Raw genomic sequence first — 20318 nt, forward strand, 5'->3', positions numbered from 1 at the left:
AAAAGGCCCTTGCTTCCCAAATGCTGTTTTACACAGCATCCCTACTTTTTGGATGGATTTGTACAACCCGATTCCAAAAACGCTCCATGCCCCTGTCATAAAATGGTAAATGGTAAACGCTAGGTGGACGACCGCTCTACCTCCTGAGCCACAGTCGCCCACAACCTGTTACCAATCAACCTGTTCACCTGGGAATGTTCCAAACAGGTATTTTTGGAGCATTCTACAACTTCCCCAGTCTTTTGTTGCTCCTGTCCCAACTTGTTTGAAACATGTTGCTGCATCGGATTCAGAATAAACAGATATTTACAAAAATAGATGAAGTTGATGAGGTCAAACATTAAATATATCTATGAACTGTTTTCTATTCAGTATTTCTCAAAAAGGATTAGCAAGTTATCACATGTTTTATGTTTAACACAGCTTTATACAATTAAGTTGTGAGGTTGAATTTATCAGATTAACATGAGCTGGATAACAAAACACAAACTCTCCTGCATTATAATGACAAAAGAGGGTGAGAAAGCCATTCATGGGGGAAGGGGATATATCACCCTCTCCCTCCAGCACATCTTCCCTCTTTCCATTTCTCTTTTATTTTCCCATGTTTCTATCTGTCCACTATGGCCTTCAAAGGTGTCTCCGTCCGCCAGTCCCCATTCAAGGTCAGTTCTCTGTGGTGAGGACCTCCACAGCCTCCAGAAGGTGCAGGGCCAGGCTGTACTGAGCATGGTTCTCCGGGAGGATTTCAATCAGACGGCCAACCAGTCTGCTCGTCTGCGGCAGGGGGACCAAGGGGCACCGCAGCTCACTGGGGTCCTGCACCACACAAGACATATGTACACATTACAAACAGTTTGTGTGTCCCATCTTATATACACCTTAAAGGATAACTTTAGTTTTTTACAACCTGGACTTTATTTGTAGCATTAAATACGACCATTTACTCACCCAGACAACTTTGGTGGCATTTGGAGTCGTTTTGAAGAAATAAGCCCCAGAGGAGCGGTGCGTATATCCGTATAATGTGGGTAGTCGGGGCACCAATGCACAGCCTCTATATAACTCATAATCTGCGGCAATGTGTAAAAAAAACAATGTGTCTACATTGGCATTTCAGTTCATTTCTGAAAAGTTCTTTGTCCACACTGAAATGCTAAGATAAATAACATTTTTCAGTTCATCTACTCTGGAAACCGTTTTTGAAAAGTTGCTATGTGGATGTGAAAAATGGTTTGGCTGAAGGGACAAAACAAACAGGAAATAGACGGGTGTTCAGATTTAGCCCACGCAGTGAACGTAGTATCAGGACATGCTAATGTAGGCTGGTGTTTAACTCTGCGGCGGTCGGCTACGAATACTCAATAACGAACCATAGCTGTGCCAAACTACAGCTAAACTAGCTGACCACCGGCTCAGTGGGGAATAGCACCAGCATATCATAAAAAAATATTGGAATATGAACGAGTTTCGCCGCAGATTATGCGTTATATAGAGGCTGTGCATGGATGCCCTGAGTACTCGCATTACACGGATATACGCGCCGCTCCTCTGGGGCTAATTTCTTCAAAACGACTCCAAATGCCACCAAAGTTGTCTGGGTGAGTAAATGGTCGTATTTAATGCTAGAAATAAGGTCCAGGTTGTAAAAAACGAAAGTTATCCTTTAATACACAAATATACATTATTATTATTCCTGCACTACAAGAGTTACATGTGTATATTAGGGTTGGGCAATATGGCCAAAATAGTAACAAATTCAATAAATTCAATAAAGAAATTGTTTAAAATAACCATATCATACCACACTTCACTACACTTGCACTGCCCACACTGTGCTTTTTTTCTATTCAACATTTATCTGACAGAAACTGGTCCTAAAATACATCTCTTCAGTGAAGACCAAACCACATGGTCCTTTGAAGAGGTAAATACAGGCAGTGGCCAGTAGGCCTGCGTGATAAGGGGATACTCTGCGATGTTCATTGTTCAATATTGCGATGACAATATGACTAGTGACAAATGAACAAATATTTAGTCATTTGCATCAGACAAAATGCGTATCTCAAAAATGCATCATGCTGCTTCTGGCATTAGTGATGACTCTCTTTGTGTGCATTTGGGTTGACAATATTTTGTATCAGGCCTAATTATCATCAGCTGGTCTGGCGGGTCTGACTATGATGGGTCTCTCTTTTGAAAATGAATTCATGCATGTAGGGTTTCAGATCAGAACCTAGGGTAGGTTTCAGATCTGACCTGTAACCTGTTAAGAGCATCTAGCTTCTCAGAACCTATGACTGGAACGTTTCCAGCATATAAAATGGCTTTTTTTTGGTCTCTTACCATAGCCTTGAGCCATGTGCAGAGGGTGGGGGGCAGGCGCGCCAGCAGCTCCATGGCAGCCTGTGTCTGGCTCTGGCTGTGGAGCAGTGAGTAGCTCAGCCTTTGGCCAGTCAGGACCAGCAGCTGGGAGCCCAGCACATCCTTATCTTCCACCTCTAACATCACCTGGATGATGAGATGCAGAACCACACACTTAAGATGAAAAGCCAGCAGGTATTTCATCGTGTGACTTGTCAAGCACTGTGGTCGACATAAAGGTTAAACAAAACTGGTATCACTCCAGTTTTAGCTTCTGTCTGCCAAAAAGAAAACCTCTTACGTCTTCAGCACGCAGATCCAGGCCCTGGTTGTAGAGCTCGCAGACAAGGTGCCGTCTCAGGATGTCGGGGTTGACCTGCAGCAGGCAGCCCAGCTCCAGACACAGTGAGGGCCACCACTCAGCTTTGGGACCACTAGAGGGGAGAGGGGGGGACCCGGTGCCAGAGGCTGAGCTGAAAGAATCATCTATAGCCTGCACCCAGCCGGTCAACACTCGCAGGAGGAACTGAGTCGGAATGTGGGAAAGACAGATGAGACAATTAAGAGTGAAGAGATGGGATGAGAAGACTGTTGAGACAACAAAGCATTTGTTTCAATATCTTAAATTTCGATTGACTTCTAGAGACCTCTCACCTCCTGTCGTAGTGAGACCAGGCATGGGTCCATGTCTCCACTGGGCATCAGCTGGATGGTTGTCAGATCTCTGAAGAAAGCATTCTTACCCTGGAAAACACACAAGCACACACAAAATCATAAATAAATCAAGACTACAGTGTAGAAGTCGACCAACAGTGGATTTTAAGAGGGTGATATCAAATTATTTTGGTGCAGGAAAAAGCTGACAGCCAATTGGTTTGTTGATACATATCTATCAGTCTATTACACACACACATAGACACACACACACACACACACAGTATTCTGTTCTTTCATTTAGATTATGAACTAAATAACATGGTGCACCTTGCCTGTAATGTGAGTGATGATAAGACTGGCAGAGTGTTATGATGTAAAACAGTGAGGTGATCACATGTTTCAGTTGTCCTACGATGAAGCGGACATTAAAGTGGACCAAGCTGCAAGATGAATCTGTCCCCATGCTCGTGCTTTACCTACAGCCCAAGAGCAGTTTTCATTCAGTAACAATCTAGTTCATAGTTAATGCTAAGAGTAAGCAGCGTTACACTTGCGGCAGTGGGTTTGAGTTTTGCTGGGGATTAATGAGCTAATTGCTCTCTTCTCAATATGGACTGCTCCTGCTCCAAGCTAACACTGAGCTAGGGACTCAGTCAGTGCTATTTTCAACAAAATATGAGGTTTCAGTGTTTTGCATTATTTATTTACAATTTAAACAGAGTCTCATCTTTTTTGGAGACCGGATTGTATCTGGAAACTATTAAATGATGTCTAAAGACTTGTCCAGATGTTAAACTTTGGTGGCTCTTTTGTATATATGCTTTCCTTCACAGTCAAAATGAGGGTTTGTCTGCGTGTGTGTGTCAGTCCATCTCACCTTGCTGTCAAACAGGCTGAGTGGTTTGACCTTCAGAGTAAAGGTCAAAGCAGCATGTAACAGGGAGGCCAACAGGCAGTGGTGTTGCACCAGGGGGTAGTGGACGCCTTTCTGCTCCAGGGCTAGCTCTGCTATGGATGCAGGGCCCTCCGCACCGCACCACGCCTCCTCTACAGACAGCTCCGGAGCAGAAATCTCCTCCACTGCCGAGTCCGCCTGCATGAAGAAGGAACAGAAGAGACGATGAGGAGAAAGGGCTGTGTGCTTGTAAAGAACACTTGGCTAATTCAAGTAATGATCACAACTCACAGTTTAGTTCACAGTTGATGCAGTCAAGTGCAGAGTACGACACATGCGCAAATTTTAAAGTCCCCCTCCAGTCAAAAATGTGTTTTTCTTACTGTTACTTCAGTTGGATGTTTAGGCTTCAGTGTACAGAATGATGAATGTGCAGAGTTTTACACTAGAAGGCTGCATTCACATATATTTGCTGAAGGAGGAAAGTAGCTCTGTGCTCACTTAAAATCAGAGTTTAACGTATACATACCAGCAGGAATTTTGACACGGAGTTAGGAAGCTAATCATGGTTAAGTACACAACTGACGCGAGTGTGGAAATGTGAAACCTCCAGTTAGCATACACTAAGAATGGACTCTTCAATTAAGCAGGATATGTTACGTCTAGCAGTTAAACTTGGGGGAGAAGAGGGGGACTGGGTGTTTGAACTATTTTGTGGAAAAACCATATCAGACACAACTCATTACTGTGAGTGTTTTTATATGTCATAAACTTGGCTGCAGGGGATCTTTAAAAGGTACAATGTGTAAGAATCTGCCATCTGTTTAGGGTTGCCCCAAACAACTAGGGGGCAGCATATCACCAAGGTAACTGCTAATTGTGGCTCATTACCAGGCATGTCAAACCGATTCCATAAAGGGCCGTGTGGCTGCAGGTTTTCTTTCCAACCAAGGAGGAGCACACCAAGCCAACCAATCAACATCAAGGGATCACTTAGTTATAGGCTGAAGACTGAGATCAGCTGATGAATTGATTCCAGCCTGGTGTGACTCTTTGCTGTAGCTATGTTTGGCTGTAGCTACTAGCTGCCGTTAGCTACTTAGTTCAGCAGTTAACCATGCAGCTAGTGGCACTGCCTGGACCGACAGCTCAAAGCACAGAGATGCTGATGTTTACACTGGGGGCAACAGAACCAGGCACAGCAGCCTCTCAATGATCTGGACCGAACACAGCCTGCAAGACCGACGTAGGTCAGTTTGACAACAGGCAGTATAGTACTGAGGTGATTTGCTGCAGCTCCTACCCAGACTCTGACTCCGGGGACAATGAAAACATGGTGGGACAGGAGAGCCGAGACATGGGAGAGAAGCAAGAGGAAGGTCGTGCATCAGCAGCATGCAAAAGCAGGGTCGAGCCGGAATATTTTATCTAACTCGGAGAATCAAACCAGAGTTAGTGATTGTTGTAATAGTGCAAATACAAGATGGTTTTGGTGAGTTTTACTGGTATTTTTTTCTGTCAAGTTTGAATGAGGTGTGTTTTACAATGAGTTAACTTTGCAAGCTCATCCTAGTTCGGTAAAAGAGAGAAACTTGAATTCAGAAGGTGAGCAGTTATATTTTTTTGTTTAATGAGGAAAATAGGTAAATATTTCCCTTCTTGACATTTTGTTTGTTCAGCTTTACTTAACTAAAAAAAACTAAGAGGGCTTGTGAAACATAGCAAACTCATACAGCTCCCAGCTGAAACTACAGAGGGCTATACAATCAGTCAATCAATCTCCTCTTGAGGTACAAAGCGGTATCATGAGACAGAATGTTGTGTGGCTAGCTGGTTAGCATGCTAACTTCAGTAGATGTCTCTGCAACACAATACACAGACATCATAACATCCGAGCTGTTACTTCTTCACATTCTGTTAATAGTATTTGTTAATTTATTAAACGTTTTAAAGTAAAGTTTTGGCCACAAATTACACATTGTACCTGTGAATAACCTAGCTAGCTAACAAAGCAAATGCATCTCATGTGTAGGTGTGGTTAGTAGTGGCTGTGATAGCAGTGACAGGTTTCTCCATGCTTTTTTTCTGGAAATGCTTTACTTACATAGTGACTCATAAAAGACAAAGGGCACTGATTATTAACCAATACTCCAGTCACCTCCATGAGGATCTGCAGAAGCTGCACACAGCAGCCGAGGAAAGACGTCACAGCTTTGTCTCCCATCCCGACATCCTGCATACATGCACACATGTCCTTAATATATGCAGCTTAATACTTCATATCTGAAATAATCTTATCAAACCATAAAATTAGGAATCAATACATCAACCTTGATTCCAAAAAGGCTGGGACAACACATGGAAATAAAAAAACAAAGTGGTGAACCTAGCTCCATCCTCGCTTGTGAACGACTGAGCCTTTCCAGGATGCTTCTTTTATACCCAATCATGATACTATCACCTGTTACCAATCAACCTGTTTACCTGAGGAACGTTCCAAACAGGTGTTTCTGGAGCATTCCTCATCTTTCCCAGTCTTTGGTTGGTCCTATCTCAACTAGTTTGAAATGTGTTGCTGCCATCAAATTCATAACAAACATATATTAACAAAAATCAATGAAGTTGATGAGGTCAAACATTAAATATATTGTCTTTGTACTGTTTTCAATTGAGCATATGTCAAAAAGGATCAGCGATTTTTCAAATTATGTCTTCAATAATGTTTTACACAGCATCCCAACTTTTTTGGAATCAGGGCTGTACTGAATCTAGGATGATGCTTTAGAATTTATACTGAAACACAGACTTACCCGTCGACATAAGCGATCTTTCGGTGCTTTCCCCACCTAGGAAGAAGAAGTGTAAATATTTGATGTACTGTCTCACAGACTGAACAGTGCCTTCCCTCAGATATGCGGGCATACTCTATGTTATCTGTGCATGACTTACCTTTTCCATGAGGAAGGCTGTTGCTGACAAACGCTTCACAATGAACGTACTCCACATCATTGTACAAATACCTGTGAGGAAGATTCAGTGAGGAGGTCCAATAGCACAGCAATACCTGTCACTTTCAGAGGGGACTGATTTTCGTAGGGACAGAGACATCACTACTAGTGATGTAGTACTCTCACACTGAGGACACATTTGAGCTGGTATTTTACACACACTTGAAGAAAATTACACCCTTGTCCACATTTACAAATACATTAGTAGATAGATTAGACATATTACTGCATAAAAAATATTTGCAAGCATACTAAAAAAGCTCTGTACCTAGTTGGATATGTGGACTGGAGACCAGTTTCAAATGTTCCACAGCCCAGCATAAGTACCGACCCTCCTAGGAAGAGAAGCCAGTGTGAGAACAGATTAAAGAACAAAGGAGATTGAGTCTTCATGCATGTTCCTTGGTTGTGAGGGTTTCCCCTTTTGGTGAAACTGGCTTGTTGCAGCAAGAAGTGATAATATACACCAAATGAACAGAAATAGGAAACTGGCAGAGAAGGGGTGATACCAAAACTGATAACACTATGTGACAGATAAACAAAAACAGAATCCAGCAGAATGATAAAATAGTACTTTTAAACACATCTTTTTATGTTTATCATGAATGCAATAGACTGGGTGCATGCATGTGTGAATGTGTACCTCAGGGTCTTTGTTCCACTGCACTACATATTCCCAGCAGCAGTGGGCAAAGAGCAAGTCAGGTGAGAGGGAGTGTGGGAACCGCTGGCAAACTGCCACCAACAGCTCTGGAAAAAGTGGACAGTCTTTGATGAGGATTTGAGTTGAGGTTATGAAATAGTGTGCACTGCAGCAGTCATTACATTGCTCAAGTAATGCTGTATTAGTATACAAAACGTTAGTAACACGATTAACAGGTAAAGCACTGATAAAGCTCTTAAACACAAGAGCAAATGTATAACTTAATATCCAAACTCATGAACATGAAAGAAAACGTTTTGATCAGTTCTTGTCTGACATTTATTTGTCCTGACCTGCTGTCCTGTCTGCGTCCTCTTGGCACTTCTCCTCCTGCTCTTTGTGGTCCTCTCCTGCCTTCTGCTCTAGTTTGTCATTTCCCTCTTTGTCTTCTTTCTTTTGGAGAATTTCCTTCAGTCTCTCAGGGGCCAAGCTGTGCCTGAACACCCACTTGGAGACACTGTCAGCAACACCACCTTTACAGCGAGACACAAAAGTAAAGCAATAAAAATAAACTAGAAAATTCCCCCTGGGAAATTTTGAAAGGGACACGGGGTGCGTTCGAGCCGACAAAATTATCTACGTTTTAAAGTTTGAATGAAGTCTCTAGGAGAAACTATGGCGAAGCAGCGGACAATTGAAAAAGGCTGCAATGTGAGAAAACAGCAGATATCAGAGGTAGTCAGTCCCTGATTAATGAATTGCTCTCAGCTGTGTTTCTGTGGCTTTCTCCTTGTCTGTCTCTGTTGATCACCTCAGCTGTCTGTGTCTGCTTCTCTCCTCTGCTTCATGTCTCTGTTAACATGAATTAATGAACTGAATCAATAAACATGAATGGAGCTAATGCGAACGGAGCTAACAGAGCTAACACTAACGGAGCAAACAGCTAACGGTGCGAATAGAGCTAACGGCGCTAACGCTAACAGAGCTAACTGTGCTAACAGAGCTAATAGAGCTAACGGCGTTAACAAGGGGGCGGGGGGATGGGGTTTTCATTATGCATTTGTCTGTGTGTGTGTGTTTATGTATCTGTCATTGTGTGTGACTGCGTATGTGTGTGTCTTCGTCTGTTTGTGTGTGTGTGTCTGCTTGAACTACACAAGCAGCCCAACCAGCTCCTACATGGAGATGTGTCTGGTATATGTGTGTCTGAATGTGTGTGTGTGTGTGTGTGTGTGTGTGTGTGTTTGTGTGCGTGTGTAACTTCTGCCCCACCTGCTGATAATTACCTCTCTACCTCTCCCACTTTTTACCTGTTCCTGTTCAGTTTTGACGTGCTTGTTTTTAATCACTTTTTAGCTGTTGGTTAGCCCTTTTTGTGTGTGTTTGTGTGACTACTGTCTCAACCTCTTTGGCAAGAGCTTTCTGAAGCTGAGTTTAACTGCTTGTTGGACGGAGATTGTTTTCAAACAATGCCCTTGTTTTGACTGAGCTCGTTAAGATAATCATTCTCAGGCTGGTTGTCCTGCAGATGTGTGTGCGTGGGTTATTGACCGGTGTGTGTGTAAATGACAGTTGCACCTGTTAAACTCTTCCCTTGAAAAGCGGCTTTTTCGCTGTCGGTTTCTTCCGAACAACTTGCGATTGTGTCAAAACCGTAGCTGCTATCAAAAAACCGATTACACTGTGAGATGCGGACAAGTCTGGGCCAGATGTACGTGTGTTTTATGTCCAGATATTCTTTAGAAAAATGACAAAATGGTCGACTTAAAAAGACTCTGCGACTCAGAGAACAGGAGTTTGTATTGTATGCAGTGAGATTTGGGTTCGGCGAACCTCCCGAACTAAATCCTCTGGTGAGAGAACCGTACCTCGTATCAGAGTGTACTCTAGATCATCGGACTCCCGAGAACTTCCTGAGTCCGACCATCTCCTCGTTTTATTCCTGAGACAACAACTTTTCGTTTTATGGCGATCTAAAGACAGGAGGCATTTCTGCTTTGCTCACAAAACAGCTCTGAATTTTAACATGGGACTTAATGGGAGAGCAGGAGGGAGCTGGCTGCACAAAAAGTCTCACTATTTAAATTCAGTAAGTCTCTCGGCTTTTTCGAGGACATCACACGAAAGAGGACAAGTTTGTCTACAAACTGATCCCAAAATTATGCGTGTAGAGTGTAATTTGTGGCCGTAGCGACGAGAAAAAGAGAAGATTTTCAGATCGTTTTTAGACTCTGTGCCACTCTAGCACGCACTCTAGCACGAACATTCCGCGCAATACACACCCATTATAATCTCAAAATTACCCTCCAAACGATCACTGTCATTGAACAGTGACTGATCAAAAACTATAGGACCAATCAAAATGTGGATGAACACACCAATAGACCAGACTTGGGTCTACATTTTAAAGTTGAAATGAAGTCTCTCGGTGAATGTATGCCTGAGCTACAGATGTTTGAAAAACTCCAATTTCAATCTTGTTTTTTTCACCCGTCCCATTCATTTCTTATGGGAAATTTAAATTTGAGAAAAGTAATAGCACACCGATCCCGAACAATACGCACATTTTGATATATAATTTGCGAGGGTTTTCTCAAAGCTGCGGGACGAGTTAAGGGACGAAAACTTGGAGGAGGATGAAAAATAATAACTAGAAAATTCCCCCTGGGAAATTTTGAAAGGGACACGGGGTGTGTTTGAGCCGACAAAATTATCTACGTTTTAAAGTTTGAATGAAGTCTCTAGGACAAAGTATGGCCGAGCAGCGGACAATTGAAAAAGGCTGAAATTTGAGGAAATTTCCCCATTCATTTCTTATGGGAAATTTATCGCAGTTGTTTGCGTCTTACGTCGGCCTTCGATGGTCATAGCTCGAAAACCGTAAGAGATATCAAAATGTGCCGAGGGTCATTTTGAGCCGCCAAAATTATCTACGTTTTAAAGTTTGAATGAAGTCTCTAGGAGAAACTATGGCGAAGCAGCGGACAATTGAAAAAGGCTGCAATTTGAGAAAACAGCAGATATCAGAGGTAGTCAGTCCCTGATTAATGAACTGGTCCCAGCTGTGTTTCTGTGGCTTTCTCCTTGTCTGTCTCTGTTGATCACCTCAGCTGTCTGTGTCTGCTTCTCTCCTCTGCTTCATGTCTCTGTTAACATGAATTAATGAACTGAATCAATAAACATGAATGGAGCTAATGCTAACGGAGCTAACAGAGCTAACACTAACGGAGCTAACAGCGCGAATACAGCTAACAGCTCTAACGCTAACAGAGCTAACTGTACTAACAGAGCTAATAGAGCTAACGGCGTTAACAAGGGGGCGGGGGGATGGGGTTTTCATTATGCATTTGTCTGTGTGTGTGTGTTTATGTATCTGTCATTGTGTGTGACTGCGTATGTGTGTGTCTTCGTCTGTTTGTGTGTGTGTGTCTGCTTGAACTACACAAGCAGCCCAACCAGCTCCTACATGGAGATGTGTCTGGTATATGTGTGTCTGAATGTGTGTGTGTCTGTGTTTGTTTGTGTGCGTGTGTAACTTCTGCCCCACCTGCTGATAATTACCTCTCTACCTCTCCCACTTTTTACCTGTTCCTGTTCAGTTTTGACGTGCTTGTTTTTAATCACTTTTTAGCTGTTGGTTAGCCCTGCTTGTGTGTGCGTTTGTGTGACTACTGTCTCAACCTTTTTGGCAAAGCGCTTGGTGAAGCTGAGTTTAACTGTTTGTTGGACGGAGATTGTTTTCAAACAATGCCCTTGTTTTGACTGAGCTCGTTAAGATAATCATTCTCAGGCTTGTTGTCCTGCAGATGTGTGTGCGTGGGTTATTGACCGGTGTGTGTGTAAATGACAGTTACACCTGTTAACTGAAAAGCGGCTTTTTCGCTGTCGGTTTCTTCCGAACAACTTGCGATTGTGTCAAAACCGTAGCTGCTATCAAAAAAACGATTACACTGTGAGATGCGGACAAGTCTGGGCCAGATGTACGTGTGTTTTATGTCCAGATATTCTTTAGAAAAATGACAAAATGGTCGACTTAAAAAGACTCTGCGACTCAGAGAACAGGAGTTTGTATTGTATGCAGTGAGATTTGGGTTCGGCGAACCTCCTGAACTAAATCCTCTGTGAGAGAACCGTACCTCGTATCAGAGTGTACTATAGATCATCGGACTCCCGAGAACTTCCTGAGTCCGACCATCTCCTCGTTTTATTCCTGACACAACAACTTTTTGTTTTATGGCGATCTAAAGACAGGAGGCATTTCTGCTTTGCTCACAAAACAGCTCTGAATTTTAACATGGGACTTAATGGGAGAACAGGAGGGCGCTGGCTGCACAAAACGTCTCACTATTTAAATTCAGTAAGTCTCTCGGCTTTTTCGAGGACATCACACGAAAGAGGACAAGTTTGTCTACAAACTGATCCCAAAATTATGCGTGTAGAGTGTAATTTGTGGCCGTAGCGACGAGAAAAAGAGAAGATTTTCAGATCGTTTTTAGACTCTGTGCCACTCTAGCACGCACTCTAGCACGAACATTCCGCGCAATACACACCATTATAATCTCAAAATTTCCCGCCAAACGATCACTGTCATTGAACAGTGACTGATCAAAAACTATAGGACCAATCAAAATGTGGATGAACACACCAATAGACCAGACTTGGGTCTACATTTTAAAGTTGAAATGAAGTCTCTCGGTGAATGTATGCCTGAGCTACAGATGTTTGAAAAACTCCAATTTCAATCTGTTTTTTTCGCCCGTCCCATTCATTTCTTATGGGAAATTTATCGCAGTTTTTCGCGTCTTACGACGCGAAAAACTGCGATAAATTTGAGAAAAGTAATAGCACACCGATCCCGAACAATACGCACGTTTTGATATATAATTTGCGAGGGTTTTCTCAAAGCTGCGGGGCGAGTTTAGGGACGAAAATTTGGAGGATGATGAAAAATAATAACTAGAAAATTCCCCCTGGGAAATTTTGAAAGGGACACGGGGTGCGTTCGAGCCGACAAAATTATCTACGTTTTAAAGTTTGAATGAAGTCTCTAGGAGAAACTATGGCGAAGCAGCGGACAATTGAAAAAGGCTGCAATGTGAGAAAACTGCAGATATCAGAGGTAGTCAGTCCCTGATTAATGAATTGCTCTCAGCTGTGTTTCTGTGGCTTTCTCCTTGTCTGTCTCTGTTGATCACCTCAGCTGTCTGTGTCTGCTTCTCTCCTCTGCTTCATGTCTCTGTTAACATGAATTAATGAACTGAATCAATAAACATGAATGGAGCTAATGCTGACGGAGCTAACAGAGCTAACACTAACGGAGCTAACAGCTAGCGGTGCGAATAGAGCTAACGGCGCTAACGCTAACAGAGCTAACTGTGCTAACAGAGCTAATAACGGCGTTAACAAGGGGGCGGGGGGATGGGGTTTTCATTATGCATTTGTCTGTGTGTGTGTGTTTATGTATCTGTCATTGTGTGTGACTGCGTATGTGTGTGTCTTCGTCTGTTTGTGTGTGTGTGTCTGCTTGAACTACACAAGCAGCCCAACCAGCTCCTACATGGAGATGTGTCTGGTATATGTGTGTCTGAATGTGTGTGTGTGTGTGTGTGTGTGCGTGTGTGTGTTTGTGTGCGTGTGTAACTTCTGCCCCACCTGCTGATAATTACCTCTGCACCTCTCCCACTGTTTACCTGTTCCTGTTCAGTTTTGACGTGCTTGTTTTTAATCACTTTTAGCTGTTGGTTAGCCCTTTTTGTGTGTGCATTTGTGTGACTACTGTCTCAACCTCTTTGGCAAAGAGCTTTCTGAAGCTGAGTTTAACTGCTTGTTGGACAGAGATTGTTTTCAAACAATGCCCTTGTTTTGACTGAGCTCGTTAAGATAATCACTCTCAAGTTGGTTGTCCTGCAGATGTGTGTGCGTGGGTTATTGACCGGTGTGTGTGTAAATGACAGTTGCACCTGTTAAACTCTTCCCTTGAAAAGCGGCTTTTTCGCTGTCGGTTTCTTCCGAACAACTTGCGATTGTGTCAAAACCGTAGCTGCTATCAAAAAACCGATTACACTGTGAGATGCGGACAAGTCTGGGCCAGATGTACGTGTGTTTATGTCCAGATATTCTTTAGAAAAATGACAAAATGGTCGACTTAAAAAGACTCTGCGACTCAGAGAACAGGAGTTTGTATTGTATGCAGTGAGATTTGGGTTCGGCGAACCTCCTGAACTAAATCCTCTGGTGAGAGAACCGTACCTCGTATCAGAGTGTACTATAGATCATCGGACTCCCGAGAACTTCCTGAGTCCGGCCATCTCCTCGTTTTATTTCTGACACAACAACTTTTCGTTTTATGGCGATCTAAAGACAGGAGGCATTTCTGCTTTGCTCACAAAACAGCTCTGAATTTTAACATGGGACTTAATGGGAGAACAGGAGGGCGCTGGCTGCACAAAACGTCTCACTATTTAAATTCAGTAAGTCTCTCGGCTTTTTCGAGGACATCACACGAAAGAGGACAAGTTTGTCTACAAACTGATCCCAAAATTATGCGTGTAGAGTGTAATTTGTGGCCGTAGCGACGAGAAAAAGAGAAGATTTTCAGATCGTTTTTAGACTCTGTGCCACTCTAGCACGCACTCTAGCACGAACATTCCGCGCAATACACACCCATTATAATCTCAAAATTTCCCGCCAAACGATCACTGTCATTGAACAGTGACTGATCAAAAACTATAGGACCAATCAAAATGTGGATGAACACACCAATAGACCAGACTTGGGTCTACATTTTAAAGTTGAAATGAAGTCTCTCGGTGAATGTATGCCTGAGCTACAGATGTTTGAAAAACTCCAATTTCATCTTGTTTTTTTCGCCCGTCCCATTCATTTCTTATGGGAAATTTATCGCAGTTTTTCGCGTCTTACGACGCGAAAAACTGCGATAAATTTGAGAAAAGTAATAGCACACCGATCCCGAACAATACGCACGTTTTGATATATAATTTGCGAGGGTTTTCTCAAAGCTGCGGGGCGAGTTTGAGGACGAAAACTTGGAGGAAGATGAAAAATAATAACTAGAAAATTCCCCTGGGAAATTTTGAAAGGGACACGGGGTGCGTTCGAGCCGACAAAATTATCTACGTTTTAAAGTTTGAATGAAGTCTCTAGGAGAAACTATGGCGAAGCAGCGGACAATTGAAAAAGGCTGCAATTTGAGAAAACGGCAGATATCAGAGGTAGTCAGTCCCTGATTAATGAATTGCTCTCAGCTGTGTTTCTGTGGCTTTCTCCTTGTCTGTCTCTGTTGATCACCTCAGCTGTCTGTGTCTGCTTCTCTCCTCTGCTTCATGTCTCTGTTAACATGAATTAATGAACTGAATCAATAAACATGAATGGAGCTAATGCTAACAGAGCTAACAGAGCTAACACTAACTGAGCTAACAGCTAAAGGTGCGAATATAGCTAACGGCGCTAGCGCTAACAGAGCTAACTGTGCTAACAGAGCTAACAGAGCTAACGGCGTTAACAAGGGGGCGGGGGGATGGGGTTTTCATTATGCATTTGTCTGTGTGTGTGTTTATGTATCTGTCGTTGTGTGTGACTGCGTATGTGTGTGTCTTCGTCTGTTTGTGTGTGTGTGTCTGCTTGAACTACACAAGCAGCCCAACCAGCTCCTACATGGAGATGTGTCTGGTATACGTGTGTCTGAATGTGTGTGTGTGTGTGTGTTTGTTTGTGTGCGTGTGTAACTTCTGCCCCACCTGCTGATAATTACCTCTCTACCTCTCCCACTTTTTACCTGTTCCTGTTCAGTTTTGACGTGCTTGCTTTTAATCACTTTTTAGCTGTTGGTTAGCCCTGCTTGTGTGTGTGTTTGTGTGACTACTGTCTCAACCTTTTTGGCAAAGCGCTTGGTGAAGCTGAGTTTAACTGTTTGTTGGATGGAGATTGTTTTCAAACAATGCCCTTGTTTTGACTGAGCTCGTTAAGATAATCATTCTCAGGCTTGTTGTCCTGCAGATGTGTGTGCGTGGGTTATTGACCGGTGTGTGTGTAAATGACAGTTGCACCTGTTAAACTCTTCCCTTGAAAAGCGGCTTTTTCGCTGTCGGTTTCTTCCGAACAACTTGCGATTGTGTCAAAACCGTAGCTGCTATCAAAAAAACGATTACACTGTGAGATGCGGACAAGTCTGGGCCAGATGTACGTGTGTTTTATGTCCAGATATTCTTTAGAAAAATGACAAAATGGTCGACTTAAAAAGACTCTGCGACTCAGAGAACAGGAGTTTGTATTGTATGCAGTGAGATTTGGGTTCGGCGAACCTCCTGAACTAAATCCTCTGGTGAGAGAACCGTACCTCGTATCAGAGTGTACTATAGATCATCGGACTCCCGAGAACTTCCTGAGTCCGAATATCATCTCGTTTTATTCCTGAGACAACAACTTTTCGTTTTATGGCGATGTAAAGACAGGAGGCATTTATGCTTTTCTCACAAAACAGCTCTGAATTTTTACATTGGAGTCAATGGGAGAGCTAGAGGGAGGTGGCTACACAAAAAGCCTCACTATTTAAATTCAGTAAGTCTCTCGGCTTTTTCGAGGACATCACATGAAAGAGGACAAGTTTGTCTACAAAAGATCCCAAAATTATGTGTCTCCTATTCACCGTTTGTATTTACGGCAATTTTAGAAACACATTTCAGGCGATTTTTCACCGGCTGTCTCACTCTAACTTATGACATCACCACTGTAGAGGGAGAGATTCTGAGCATTTTTGTGAGAAACTTGATGGTCTTCAGATGGTCATAGCTCGAAAACCGTAAGAGATATCAAAAATGTGCTGGTATTAATTTTGAGCTGACAATTTATCTACGTTTTAAACTTTGAATGAAGTCTCTAGGACAAAGTATGGCCGAGCTGCGGACAATTGAAAAAGGCTGAAATTTGAGGAAATTTCCCCATTCATTTCTTATGGGAAAGTCTTCGCAGTTGTTCGCGCTTACGTCGGCCTTCGATGGTCATAGTTCGAAACCGTAAGAGATATCAAAATGTGCCGAGGTCATTTGGAGCCGACAAAATTATCTACGTTTTAAAGTTCAAATGAAGTCTCTCGGTGAATGTATGCCTGAGCTACAGACGTTTGAAAAACTCCAATTTCCATCTTTTTTTTTCGCCCGTCCCATTCATTCTTATGGGAAATTTATCGCAGTTTTTCGCGTCTTACGACGCGAAAAACTGCGATAAATTTGGAAAAGTAATAGCACACCGATCCTGATCAAACCGCACGTTTTGATATATAATTTGCAAGGGTTTTCTCAAAGCTGCGGGGCGAGTTCAGGGACAAAAATTTGGAGGATGATGAAAAATAATAATAATAAGAAGAAACACGCGGGATAGTAATAGTGACTCGGGGCTACGCCCCGAGTCACTGGCTCCTGCTGCAGAGCTGCAGGAGCCAGTGCCTCGGAGCGTGCCCCGTGTCCCTAATAAGAAGAAGAAGAAGAAGAAGAAGAACGCGCGGGATAGTAATAAGTGACTCGGGGCTACGCCCCGAGTCACTGGCTCCTGCAGCTATGAAATAGCTGTAGGAGCCAGTGACTCGGGACGTTGCCCCGTGTCCCTAACTAGAAAATTCCCCCTGGGAAATTTTGAAAGGGACACGGGGTGTGTTGGAGCTGACAAAATTATCTACGTTTTAAAGTTTGAATGAAGTCTCTAGGACAAAGTATGGCCGAGCAGCGGACAATTGAAAAAGGCTGAAATTTGAGGAAATTTCCCCATTCATTTCTTATGGGAAATTTATCGCAGTTGTTGCGTCTTACGTCGGCCTTCGATGGTCATAGCTCGAAAACCGTAAGAGATATCAAAATGTGCCGAGGGTCATTTGGAGCCGACAAAATTATCTACGTTTTAAAGTTTGAATGAAGTCTCTAGGAGAAACTATGGCGAAGCAGCGGACAATTGAAAAAGGCTGCAATGTGAGAAAACGGCAGATATCAGAGGTAGTCAGTCCCTGATTAATGAATTGCTCTCAGCTGTGTTTCTGTGGCTTTCTCCTTGTCTGTCTCTGTTGATCACCTCAGCTGTCTGTGTCTGCTTCTCTCCTCTGCTTCATGTCTCTGTTAACATGAATTAATGAACTGAATCAATAAACATGAATGGAGCTAATGCTAACGGAGCTAACAGAGCTAACACTAATGGAGCGAACAGCTAACGGTGCGAATAGAGCTAACGGCGCTAACGCAAACAGAGCTAACTGTGCTAACAGAGCTAATAGAGCTAGCGGCGTTAACAAGGGGGCGGGGGGATGGGGTTTTCATTATGCATTTGTCTGTGTGGTGTGTTTATGTATCTGTCGTTGTGTGTGACTGCGTATGTGTGTGTCTTCGTCTGTTTCTGTGGCTTTCTCCTTGTCTGTCTCTGTTGATCACCTCAGCTGTCTGTGTCTGCTTCTCTCCTCTGCTTCATGTCTCTGTTAACATGAATTAATGAACTGAATCAATAAGCATGAATGGAGTTAATGCTAACAGAGCTAACAGAGCTAACACTAACGGAGCTAACACTAACTGAGCTAACAGCTAAAGGTGCGAATATAGCTAACGGCGCTAGCGCTAACAGAGCTAACTGTGCTGACAGAGCTAACAGAGCTAACGGCGTTAACAAGGGGGCGGGGGGATGGGGTTTTCATTATGCATTTGTCTGTGTGTGGGTGTTTATGTATCTGTCGTTGTGTGTGACTGCGTATGTGTGTGTCTTCGTCTGTTTGTGTGTGTGTGTCTGCTTGAACTACACAAGCAGCCCAACAGCTCCTACATGGAGATGTGTCTGGTATATGTGTGTCTGAATGTGTGTGTGTGTGTGGTGTGTTTGTGTGCGTGTGTAACTTCTGCCCCACCTGCTGATATTACCTCTCTACCTCTCCCACTTTTTACCTGTTCCTGTCAGTTTTGACGTGCTTGTTTTTAATCACTTTTTAGCTGTTGGTTAGCCCTGCTTGTGTGTGTGTTTGTGTGACTACTGTCTCAACGTTTTTGGCAAGCGCTTGGTGAAGCTGAGTTTAACTGTTTGTTGGATGGAGATTGTTTTCAAACAATGCCCTTGTTTTGACTGAGCTCGTTAAGATAATCATTCTCAGGCTTGTTGTCCTGCAGATGTGTGTGCGTGGGTTATTGACGGTGTGTGTGTAAATGACAGTTGCACCTGTTAAACTCTTCCCTGAAAAGCGGCTTTTTCGCTGTCGGTTTCTTTCCGAACAACTTGCGATTGTGTCAAAACCGTAGCTGCTATCAAAAAAACGATTACACTGTGAGATGCGGACAAGTCTGGGCCAGATGTACGTGTGTTTATGTCCAGATATTCTTTAGAAAAATGACAAAATGGTCGACTTAAAAAGACTCTGCGACTCAGAGAACAGGAGTTGTATTGTATGCAGTGAGATTTGGGTTCGGCGAACCTCCCGAACTAAATCCTCTGGTGAGAGAACCGTACCTCGTATCAGAGTGTACTATAGATCATAGGACTCCGAGAACTTCCTGAGTCCGTCCATCTCCTCGTTTTATTCCTGACACAACAACTTTTCGTTTTATGGCGATCTAAAGACAGGAGGCATTTATGCTTTGCTCACAAAACAGCTCTGAATTTTACATGGGACTTAATGGGAGAACAGGAGGCGCTGGCTGCACAAAACGTCTCACTATTTAAATTCAGTAAGTCTCTCGGCTTTTTCGAGGACATCACACGAAAGAGGACAAGTTTGTCTACAAAAGATCCCAAAATTATGTGTCTCCTATTCACCGTTTGGATTTTACGGCAATTTTAGAAACACATTTCAGGCGATTTCTCACGGCTGTCTCACTCTAACTTTGAATTTATCCACTCTAGGGGAGAAATTCTGAGCATTTTTGTGAGAAACTTGATGGTCTTCAGATGGTCGTAGCTCGAAAACCGTAAGAGATATCAAAAAATGTGCCGGTATTAATTTTGAGCTGACAAATTTATCTACGTTTTAAACTTTGAATGAAGTCTCTAGGACAAAGTATGGCCGAGCTGCGGACAATTGAAAAAGGCTGAAATTTGAGGAAATTTCCCCATTCATTTCTTATGGGAAATTTATCGCAGTTGTTCGCGTCTTACGTCGGCCTTCGATGGTCATAGCTCGAAAACCGTAAGATTTCTCAAAATGTGCCAAGGGTCATTTGGAGCCGACAAAATTATCTACGTTTTAAAGTTTGAATGACGTCTCTAGGAGAAAGTATGGCAGAGCAGCGGACAATTGAAAAAGGCTGAAATTTGAGGACGTCCCCATTCATTTCTTATGGGAAATTTATCGCAGTTGTTCGCGTCTTACGTCGGCCTTCGATGGTCATAGCTCGAAAACCGTAAGAGATATCAAAATGTGCCGAGGGTCATTTTGAGCCGACAAAATTATCTACGTTTTAAAGTTTGAATGAAGTCTCTAGGAGAAACTATGGCGAAGCAGCGGACAATTGAAAAAGGCTGCAATTTGAGAAAACAGCAGATATCAGAGGTAGTCAGTCCCTGATTAATGAACTGGTCCCAGCTGTGTTTCTGTGGCTTTCTCCTTGTCTGTCTCTGTTGATCACCTCAGCTGTCTGTGTCTGCTTCTCTCCTCTGCTTCATGTCTCTGTTAACATGAATTAATGAACTGAATCAATAAACATGAATGGAGCTAATGCTAACGGAGCTAACAGAGCTAACACTAACGGAGCTAACAGCGCGAATAGAGCTAACG

General features: G+C 42.9%; 1 protein-coding gene across 4 annotated transcripts in view; it reads right to left on the reverse strand.

Annotated features, from left to right (window-relative positions):
* Positions 1-234: 234 nt before the first annotated feature.
* Positions 235-20318, reverse strand: part of rab3gap2 (RAB3 GTPase activating protein subunit 2 (non-catalytic)) — a 35359-nt gene continuing 15275 nt past the window's right edge. For 2 of the 4 annotated variants that reach the window (XM_041953871.1, XM_041953870.1), the window contains exons 25-35: positions 7921-8100; positions 7568-7674; positions 7193-7259; positions 6866-6936; positions 6727-6762; positions 6075-6149; positions 3899-4114; positions 3019-3108; positions 2666-2890; positions 2347-2511; positions 235-819 (exon numbers count right to left, since the gene is read on the reverse strand). In XM_041953871.1, the coding sequence (XP_041809805.1) occupies positions 667-819; positions 2347-2511; positions 2666-2890; positions 3019-3108; positions 3899-4114; positions 6075-6149; positions 6727-6762; positions 6866-6936; positions 7193-7259; positions 7568-7674; positions 7921-8100 (1385 nt within the window). In that variant the 3' untranslated portion in view covers positions 235-666. Of the gene's footprint in view, positions 820-2346; positions 2512-2665; positions 2891-3018; positions 3109-3898; positions 4115-6020; positions 6150-6726; positions 6763-6865; positions 6937-7192; positions 7260-7567; positions 7675-7920; positions 8101-20318 lie in introns of all 4 variants that reach the window. The other 2 variants (XM_041953869.1, XM_041953868.1) reach the window with 1 other exon arrangement.

This window comes from Chelmon rostratus, chromosome 15 (assembly GCF_017976325.1).
Source record: "Chelmon rostratus isolate fCheRos1 chromosome 15, fCheRos1.pri, whole genome shotgun sequence".
NCBI classification, from domain to species: Eukaryota; Metazoa; Chordata; class Actinopteri; order Chaetodontiformes; family Chaetodontidae; genus Chelmon; species Chelmon rostratus.